The sequence below is a fragment of the Epinephelus moara genome, chromosome 23 (genome assembly GCF_006386435.1).
Source record: "Epinephelus moara isolate mb chromosome 23, YSFRI_EMoa_1.0, whole genome shotgun sequence".
In the NCBI taxonomy this organism is placed as follows: domain Eukaryota; kingdom Metazoa; phylum Chordata; class Actinopteri; order Perciformes; family Serranidae; genus Epinephelus; species Epinephelus moara.
The window spans coordinates 4,518,747-4,528,997 of record NC_065528.1 but is presented as its reverse complement, the minus strand read 5'-3'; the positions used below and the strand labels follow the sequence as shown (position 1 = coordinate 4,528,997).

The window sequence follows — 10,251 nt, the reverse complement described above, 5'->3', positions numbered from 1 at the left end:
TGAGCCAGCCCTAACTATAAGCTTTATCAAAGCGGAAAGTCTTAAGTCTAGTCTTAAATGTGGAGACGGTGTCTGCCTCCTGGACCGTAACAGGAAGATGATTCCACAGGAGAGGAGCCTGATAGCTGAAGGCTCTGGCTCCTGATCTACTTTTGGAGACTTTAGGGAGCACGAGTAACCCTGTATTCTCAGAGCGCAGTGTTCTGGTGGGATAATATGGCACTATGAGCTTCATAGTACTCATAGCACTCTTCAAAAAAGTGTTCCTCAGAAGCAAATGGTTCTGGTTGGAACCTCAACCCTTAAGGAAGAACCCTTATTTCTAAGAGTGTACCTACTTTTCACCAGTAAGTTTCAGGGTCATCACAGCTTTGGGGTTTGGTTGCTCTTTCACCGTGACAGAGAATTGATATATCCTGTTCTGTCGTTGCAGGAACCTTCTGCATCATCTCCCTCTGCACCTGTGTTGCCGGCATCAACTTCGAGCTCTCCCGTTACCCGCGGTACCTGTACGGCCTGCCTGACGACATCGGCCATGGCTACGGCTGGTCCATGTTCTGCGCCTGGGGCGGCCTTGGCCTTACCCTCATCGCTGGCTTCTTCTGCACCCTGGCTCCCTCTGTCCAGCCAATACCCCGATCCACCTGCCCCAAGTCCCGACAGGAGAACGGCACCGTGTGCTAAAGCCGGCAGCCGTCAGACGACCAACTGAACCCACAGATTGACAACAAACAAACCATGTCTTCATACGTCCACTCATCTCCAGTGTCTCCTGGTTACAGATTTCTTTTTTATTTGTGCGTGTGTTTAAAAATGGGTGTCTTGATGATTTGCTATCTTGAAAATAACAGAAAAAAAACTGAAGAACTACAGAAATATTATCAAAAAAATTGAAGTTGTGCTTGTTTTGTTGTTGTGGAGCAGATGCTGAAATGGACCATGACTAAGAAAGGTTTCAAAGGAAATACATGGAGACACTGAAAGACTACATTTTGGATTGGTTATAGCAAAAGAGGGGCTCCATACCCCAAAAGGCGATAGACAATGGTGTTCAACCTGGAAATTTCTTCTATTAACTGGTCTACTGTGATTGTGGAGAACTCAGTGAATCGGCAGTATTGGAGGGAAACAGTTTGATTGTTAAGATCAAGTTTCTCATGGACTTGGCCTCTCGGAGCCCCCCGTGGGATGATTCACAAGGGAATGGACCAGACATGAAACCACATGACCTGCTAGGCTTGGATCATGTTAAGTGGCCATTTGTTAACTTTCAGTATTCCAGCCCCTGAGGTCCCTCCGGTTACTCGGGACATGCTGGCAGTGAGGAGATCCAGGACCTCCACTGTTGTACATTATTGTACAGAATATTCCAGAGAAGTGACAACCAGGAACTGTCATGTTGGACCATTTTCATTCTCGTGTAGGTGCATTTCATTCCGTCTAATGATCCCATCTGCCATTTAGCATTTTATACATGCATTCTTCTTTTATTCAAAGTGTATTTTCCTTTTTACTGAGCCCTTCATGTTGTGAACGAACTGTCGACTGAGTGTACATTCAGAGCAAATGTTGTGTTTGTTTGACTTTTTCCATTCTAGTCATAGAGGTAAATGTGTGTGTATGAGTGTGTGTATGCGTGGGGACAGGTTGTTTTGCAGTCTCCATAGAAAAAAGTCGTAAAACATTACCATAATGACAAAGTGGAGCCCTGCCTTGAGGATGTATAAAGGCAGGAGCTTTGATGAACAGAGAGACATAATGGAGAGATGTAGTATCCTGTTTAACCTGACTGACTTCTGCCTCGTCATCTTTTCTGGAGATTCCCAGCAGACGTGGCAGATGAAGAAGAGTTTTTTTAAAGGGGGGTAGCGTGTTCAGCTCTGTTCTCTGCTGCTCTGAGCAACGATGGAAGGCTTAAGTAATTGCATCTGATGAGAACACGCTCCGACTTCTCTTCCTGGGATTCTGTGAAGCTCCGCTGCTTCTCCTCCAGCTCTTATTTTTCTTTCACCATCAGCCAAGACCTGGCAGGGCTTCCTGCAGGGCCTCCTCTCTCTGAGAGGAGGGTAAACAGTACAGTATCAAAGTACAGGGTTAAAAAGGGGTCACCTTACTCAGTCAAAACACGTCTAGACTGAAGAAGAAAAGCTAAATGTTCTGTATTTGCAAGATTCCTCGAGGCTGCCAATCGTAAGTCAGAACTCAAAATACACACTGGCATGGACTTGAATATTTCTATGCACATTAAGGATGATGATCATGTTGCAATAAATAGGCCATTTAAACTCTCACCAGGACCAATTATAGCAGCTAGTTGTGCAGGCGTTGACAGAAGGCACAGATATGGACATCCAGTCATCCAACAATGCAAAACAACAAAGGTAGTGAGACCATAGTCAGCGTTATCTTCCATTTGAAACATCCACGGAAAAACACAATTCGAAAACAAACCCTGAACTGTGATCTGTCTAAGAATAATTTTGTTAATTACAACTCGGGTCTTATTTTACAGGCTCTTATGTCAGCATATAAAAACCTGGATATTCTTGGATATTCTACCTATAGTACACCAATACTGGGAAGCTGTGGCTTGTATCCTGGTTTAATTTAGGGATGTTTTCTGGAACTGGGGACCGGTAAACAGGTCAACACCAGTCTAGCAGACCAGTGAGGTGTGGGAGTGACAGATATGGTTAACCTACTGTAGGTTTAACATATACTTGTTTAAAATAATGGATACAGTGACCTGGATGTCAACCATTGGTTTGTGGACTACCATTCTGAAGGCTCAAGTTTGGCATTTTGACCGTCACCATCTTGGATTTTTGGAGCCAGAAGTGACCATATTTAGAGGACAGGGTGAAGCTAACCATAAAGCTAGCTTGGTAAGAATGGTTTCATTATAGCTATGGTTTATTGCAATAATGCTAATGCTGTTGCTAATTTTTGCTAGTGAAAAACAGGCTTAAAACCATTAAATGAAAATATACTTATGAAAAAACATAGCATAGCGACTCCTTAGAAGGTCTTTTAATACGACCAAACACTGAACAAGATTTATTTAGGTGACCAAAACAAGAACAACATGAACTGAAAACACACTGAAATAGCAACAGCTACGATTACACCTTTACTCTGTGGAGCTGGAGTTATGGCATAGTTATGTAACCTACCAACATTGTCAGCCTGGTAGCGACTTGTCAGCAACCCACCTGTCACTCAAAGTGGTCATTCCCCTAATAATGCATAACTGTAAGCCTCAATAACATTTGAATGGGAGGGTTTAAGAGAAAATTCAGCTCCCTTACAGTTGTCATGTACTTCGAAATTAGCTCCAAAGACCAGATACATTTATTTGCACCAGGCTGTAAACATGTTTATTTCTGCTGTAAAGTTGGCCATTTTAACATTGTGGTCTATGGGGACTGACTCGCTTTTGGAGCCAGCCTCAAGTGGCCATTCGATAAACTGCAGTTTTTGGCACTTCCACATTGGCTTTATTTTTTCAGCCCCAGAGGATGCCCCTTGATGTTTTTATGTTTTAGCCTGTGTTCAGCAAAACACTGCCTTCATTTTAAATTAAGACAAATTTATATGATTTCTCATCAAGATTTAGTCCAGAGGACGGTGCTTTAGCTGCTAGTATGCTTCATCAGATGATCAGACAGCTTCAGAAACCCACTCCCCCCATACCCCTCCTATGTTACGCTCTTTAGCCCCTCTCCAGTGGCTTCCTGTGGCTTGACAAAAAATCTTATGGAAATGAATGACCATTATTTTGTAACATTTTAATTTTCACTTATTGTTGGTAGGCCTAAAGGGAATCTTAAATTCTCCAGTTGTAAAGCTGGTAGCCATACACCAAATTAAAAAAGTGTGTTAACATTCATCAACTAAAATGTGTGTCATATGTCTACAGCCTGGTGCCCTTTCCAAAGCATCAAATAATCACAAATAACCTAAAATCTTGTAGTAAAACAAATTAATGAATAGTCGCTGAGATATTTATAATGTTGATAGGCTAATTTAGTTACCTTAATTACAATGCTCAATTATGCTTTGTGGCTCTGTACAATTTTTTGGGGGAGGTGGGGGGCAAAAATACCTGTATAACAGTAAAGGTCCCCGACCTAGAGAAAACAAACAAAACTTAAATAAATTCAAATGTATTCTACAGACTACAGATGAAAAATGTCCTTTAGAGCTACTTTGTAATGTCCTCCAAATCTTAAAACAACAGCAACAACAACAACAACAACAAAATAAATACTTCAACTTTAAAATTAAGCCCAAAATTAAAGTGTTTGTGAGGCCATACAATACATCTGTAGATACTATCTATGTGATAATATCTTTACGCCCCAGTAGCCAACACTACTTGAACTGGCACTGGTTTATATCTGCATTAACTGTTGGCTTGTTTGAAATCTGTCTGATCCTCTCACTGTTTCTTGACTCATATGACCGTCACCGTCTTCCCACATGAATAGAATTTAATCATGAACTGATGGCTTAAGCGAAACAAATAAGACCCAAGTTGTATCAAACCAGAGTTAACCTTTAATAACTGAAACTCCCCGATTATCGGCTGCTCCCGTGCAACACACACTGGTGCCCTTGAGGGCAGTTACATCCCATACCATACATATTAATCAACATCTGGCTCTGTAAAGGTGGTCGCTGTAGAATTGGCTGTATGCACAGATATCTCAGAGGTAGAAATTTTGTGGTTTTCAATTTATTCAGTAACATTAGAGATAAAAAATAAAGTAGTTTTTTGTCTCCAAATTGAATTGATGGTGACACTGTTGTGTTTGTGGGGTCTAAGGAAAAATCTACTGGGGGAGCTGGAGGGAGATTGGAGCCGAGTTTTTCAGTGACAGCTGCTACATGGGTTAACATATTCGTCACAGCTTCTTCAGTTAGTAACAGCCCCTTCAAAGGGTTCAGTGAAAACCACTCACCCTCCTGTACTGAGCTACACCCCAGCTAGAGAACAGGGTAATGAGATATGACAGTCAGTGTTTTTAATAATAATGTCATTGTTATCTGGAGACATCAAACATGGTTTTCTGGTGATCAGAGATATCATTTCCTCATTATGTGGGGATAATCATGTTTTATTCAAGTCAGTTTCATCATGGAGTCGTTCCTCTGAGAGGCTTCTCAGACCAGAGCGGAGCATCTGTGACAGATCATAAACTGTGTAGACGGGCCAACACATATTCTTATAATAACATTATCCTACATAATGAAATAATAAAGTCATCATCGTAAATTAACCGTTTCAAAGCCCTTCGCTGAGATAATGAAATATCGAACCATTATATCTGATAACGGTCTCGTAAAGTAAAGATTAGCATCACACAAAAATCATAAGAAAATTAGATAATTAAGTTGCAATCTCAACATAATGGACCAAAAACAAAAAAAGTTCAGCAACCACTGCTGGTCGTTAATCCATATGAGCCATATGTCGTCTTACAGGTTCAATGAGGCCAGAGTCTTTCTTTGCCATCAGGGTATATTCTTTCAGTAAGAGAAGTTCCCGTGGACACAAGCTGATAATGCAATTGAGCATGAAATTACTTTAACTCTACTGGACTTCAAGAGCTGTGCTGCTTAAACCTTCCTCAGAAGAGTACTGCGCGCGCGCACACACACACACACACACACACACACACACACACACACACACAGATAGTAACAATATGAGGAGAAGTCAGGTGTTTGGAGCGAGGGAGGAGTTATGAAGTAAGATAATGTTCCTTAACATAAAGTTGTACATGGGCCCAGCTGATTAAGGCTTAGCCTATTGATCACGCCAAATTTAAGACCGAATCTTAGTCTGAGATGTGAATGTCATACGATAACAGAGGCTTTGGGGAAAAATAACATTATGAGTTTGTCTGAGCTCCACAGTCTGGATGTTAAAGTGCCATGTAGTAATTAAACACTAGCTGGCATTATTAGCAAACTTATGATTGATTCTAAATCATCATAATCACAGTCCTTGATTTCTTTCCATTCTTGAAGCCAGGAAACAAACAGAGAGAGTCTGGTTGTACTCACAACAGGAGGATTAGATAAAAAAGAATATGCGAAATTTGATTTTATGGAGCAGATATTTGTGGATTTTGCTCTGTTGTACTGATGCTCATTTTATTTCAATATGCCCTTTTTCAGAAGTCAATTATTATATTTTTGCATATTTTTTCCATTCATATGGAGCTCCTAAAGTCCCAAAGTTTTTTTTGTTTTGTTTTTTAATTTTGTCCATGCAAATTATTATCTTGTGGGAACACGTTATGCTGTGTGCACAAGTGAGCCCATTATCTTATGCACACAAGTTAATTAACTTGTTCCCCCTCAAACAATAACTTGCATGTTAAGGATTAAAGTTATGGTGTACTCACAAGATAATTTACTTTTTAACACAAGATAATTAACTTGTGTGCACAAGAAAATAACTTGTGTGCACAAGAAGATAACTTGTTTCCACATGATAATAACTTGTGCGTTCAGGATAAAAGTTATTATCTTGTGCCATCAAAGGTAATAAAACTTGTTTCCAAAAGATAATTAACTTGTTCCCACAAGATTATAACTTTTGTACACAAGACAATAGCTTCTTCCAACAAGATAATAAATTGCACAAAATAATTTACTTGGTACTATAAGATAATTAATTTGTTTCCATAAGATAACTTGTTCCTAAAAGATAATAACTTGTGCGAACAAGATAGTGATTGTAAGTAGCTCCCACAAAAAAGTAACTCGTTCCCACAAAATAATAACTTGTTCCCACAGGATAATCACTTGTTTCCACAAGATAATAACTTGTTCCCACAAGATAATAACTTGTTAGCACAAAATGATTAACTTGGTACCATAAGATATTTCATATGTTTCCATAAGATTACTTGTTCCCAAAAGATAATAACTTGTTCCATCAGAATAATAACTTGTTCCCACAGGTTACTGACTAGTTCCAACAAGATAATACCTTTTTTCCCCACAGGATAATAACTTGTTCCTACAAGATAATAACTTGTTCCCACAAAATAAATAACTTGGTACCATAAGATAATTAATTTGTTTTCATAAGATAACTTGTCCCCAAAAGATAATGTGCACACAAGATGTGATTGTAAGTAGTTCCCACAAAATAGTAACTTGTTCCCATAAGATAGTAACTTGTTTCCACAGGATAATAACTTGTTCCCACAGAATAATAACTTGTTCCCACAAGATAATAACTTGTTAGCACAAAATGATTAACTTGGTACCATAAGATATTTCATATGTTTCCATAAGATTACTTGTTCCCAAAAGATAATAACTTGTTCCCACAAGATGCTAACTTGTTCCCAGAAGATAATAACTTGTTCCATCAGAATAATAACTTGTTCCCACAGGATATTGACTAGTTCCAACAAGATAATACCTTTTTTCCCCACAGGATAATAACTTGTTCCTACAAGATAATAACTTGTTCCCACAGAATAATAACTTGTTCCCACAAAGTAATAACTTGTTCCCACAGGATGATAACTTATTCTCACAGGATAATAACTTGTTCCCACAAGATAATAACATGTTCCCCTGGGATCATAACTAGTTCCCAGAAGATAGTAACTTGTTCCCATGAGATAAATTAACTTGTTCCCACAAGATAATAACTTGGGCACACAAGATTAAAAAAACAACCTTTCGGGACTTTAGGGGCACTGTACTGTTACATTTTTGTTTCATGTCAAGTTTTATTTCATAATGTCGTAATGTTTTTTAGTGAGAGGCAACAGAGCAAATGAATACTGGAATAACATTTCATCAGAATGAGTTGAGATTAAAAAAAAAAAATAAATAAAAAAAAAACATTTACTGTCTTTTACACCTCAAACCTACCTGGAAACCCAATAATTTGCTAGGTCATGTCAGGTCAGGCAGCAGAACTCAATTAACATCTATTTATTAATTTCTGTCAGCTAAGAGGAGGATTATTCCCCAGTCTCTGATTCCTTTAGTCCCACCCTGTAACTACATTACACCCTACAAGAGGGCAAAAAAGCACTGACAACGGTTAAATACCTGCAACATCCCCTTGTTCACAGACACATATAAAATCCTTCTTGTCACACATGGAGTCAAATTTAACGTCAGAACTAATACAAGCTGAGTTAGCAGTGAAGCACGCAGGTTTGGACTTACAGTATGTCAGAACATGGACATTCCAGGGACAAACATTAAACCATGACTCACTCCCACACAGCAGGACTCACTTCCAGCTATGAATCATCTGCGTCAGAGCTAACTGATGAAGAAACACAGAACCAGAGCTGAGGAGGTTTCAGGACAGAGATACTTCAACTTCCATTGTGGACAGATGGTAAAAAACTAAACGGATCCATCATCCTTTAACATCAGTAATGTGTCTGTTGAGTAAACATAAAATAGGAGAAAAAAAAAGGAAATGTTCAACTGTGGAATGTAAAATCACAACAAAATAAATCTCATCGGTGTGTTTACTAATGCTGTTGGTTGTCATGCATGTTGGTGAATGGAATGTGAAACAGCAGAGTTTTTGGTAAATGGTCTGTAAAAAAATAACCAGAGAATGGAAAAATTCCTTCACAGAGGCAAACCAAGAATCCTTCAAAAATGTTTTCACATAGCTAGCGGAGGAGTTTCTCTTCATCAACGCAGACAGAGACGTGGCTGCCCTCAGATGGCTTCCTGCTGATATGAATAAAGATCATCATGTCTAACTTAATATATCAGAAACAGAGCCTGCTTAATGAATTGAAATATCATCTTTAAACTCCATGTTGTCAGCTTGTTTGGCCAATTAGCAAAAAAAAAAAGAGGAGTGATTTTTGTTAAAAGTGTGACCATGTCACTAGTGAATATCGGCCAGGCACAGTATGAGCGCTTAATTTGCTCTTGACATTATTGCAAGCTGCTGCCTCCTCAGCTAGATAAAGTTAATTGGCCTACAATGAAATCATTTGAGGTCTGTCTCCTCAAATGCCTTTACAGGAAATGTGGCCACAGTGGAACCCATCAGAGGCTCTCGCTAGATGCTTCTAAAAGGGAACATGAGGCCAAATGAGCTCAAACCCAGTTCCCACATGGATGAGGAGAACTGATTCTGACTGGAGTGTCAAAACTGGTTTGTTATGACTGATTTGTTTCCAGACTGGTTTGCAGACTCAGTTTAACAGCAACCAAATCGTAAGAAAAAATCTCTGCAAACCATGGATATGTAACATTTGTATGTTCTCATGAATCAGATGGTTTTCGTGTGGTTAGGTTTAGGCGCACAAAACACTTCATTATGGTTAGGAAAAGATCATGTTTTGGCTTAAAATACCTGGTTTTTGGGCATTATCCCAACAGAAAAAGCAGAGATGTGTCTTTAAAAAAAACAACTGTTTTCAAGATATTATCGTGGCAAGAAAAGAAAATGTCTTGATAAAAACATTTGCTTTTTGTGGCAGTACCCCATCAGCAAAACCAGGAATGTCTAAAATAAAACAACTGCTCTTCGTTGCACTATCCTGGCAGGAAATGCAGCTGTGTTGCAGTAAGAAACAGATGCTTTTCTTTTGCATTATCACAGCAGGAAAAGCAAGAATTTCTCTGTAGAAAATGGCTGCTTTTTGTAACACCATCCTGGCAAGAACAGCAGCCATGTATAGGTAAAAAAAACACAGCAGCTTTTCATGGCACAAACCTGGCTGGAAAAGCAGGGATGTCTAAGTAAAAAGCTGCTTTTCTTGGCGCTATCCCATCAGATAAAGCCGTGATGTTTGTGAAAAACAGCCACTTTTCAAGGAATTTTCCCGACAAGAAAATATGTGATGTCTATATAAAACAATTGCTTTTTGCGGCACTACCCAGGCAAGAAAAGCAGCAATGTCTTGGTAAAAAAAACAGCTGTTTTTCATGGCATTATCCTGGCAGGGATCGCAGGAATTTCTCTGTAAGAAATGACCGTTTTTTGTGGCACTATTCCAGCAGGAAAAGCAGAATCGTGGCATAAGTCAGCTCAAACATGTCATTTTCAAAACATTTATATGATACATGAAACATGCAAAGGCCAAGTATTCGTGGTTTACAGAAACGTACTGCAGAGCATTTTCTTTTGGTAATTAGGCTGTTGAGAAAAAAGAAATGTATGATCAGTGTGAAGCTTAATCCCACTGCGGAGAAGAAATAAGAACCAAACAACACACTTCATATTTTCTC

At 39.1% G+C, this 10,251-nt stretch overlaps 1 protein-coding gene across 1 annotated transcript in view; it reads left to right on the top strand.

The window, feature by feature from the left end:
- tmem178bb (transmembrane protein 178Bb) overlaps positions 1–8,623 on the top strand; it is a 188,922-nt gene extending 180,299 nt beyond the window's left edge. Inside the window, exon 5 of the mRNA XM_050036413.1 lies at positions 434–8,623. Coding sequence (XP_049892370.1) covers positions 434–684 — 251 coding nt within the window. The 3' untranslated portion in view covers positions 685–8,623. The remainder of the gene's footprint in view (positions 1–433) is intronic.
- The last annotated feature ends 1,628 nt before the right edge of the window (positions 8,624–10,251 follow it).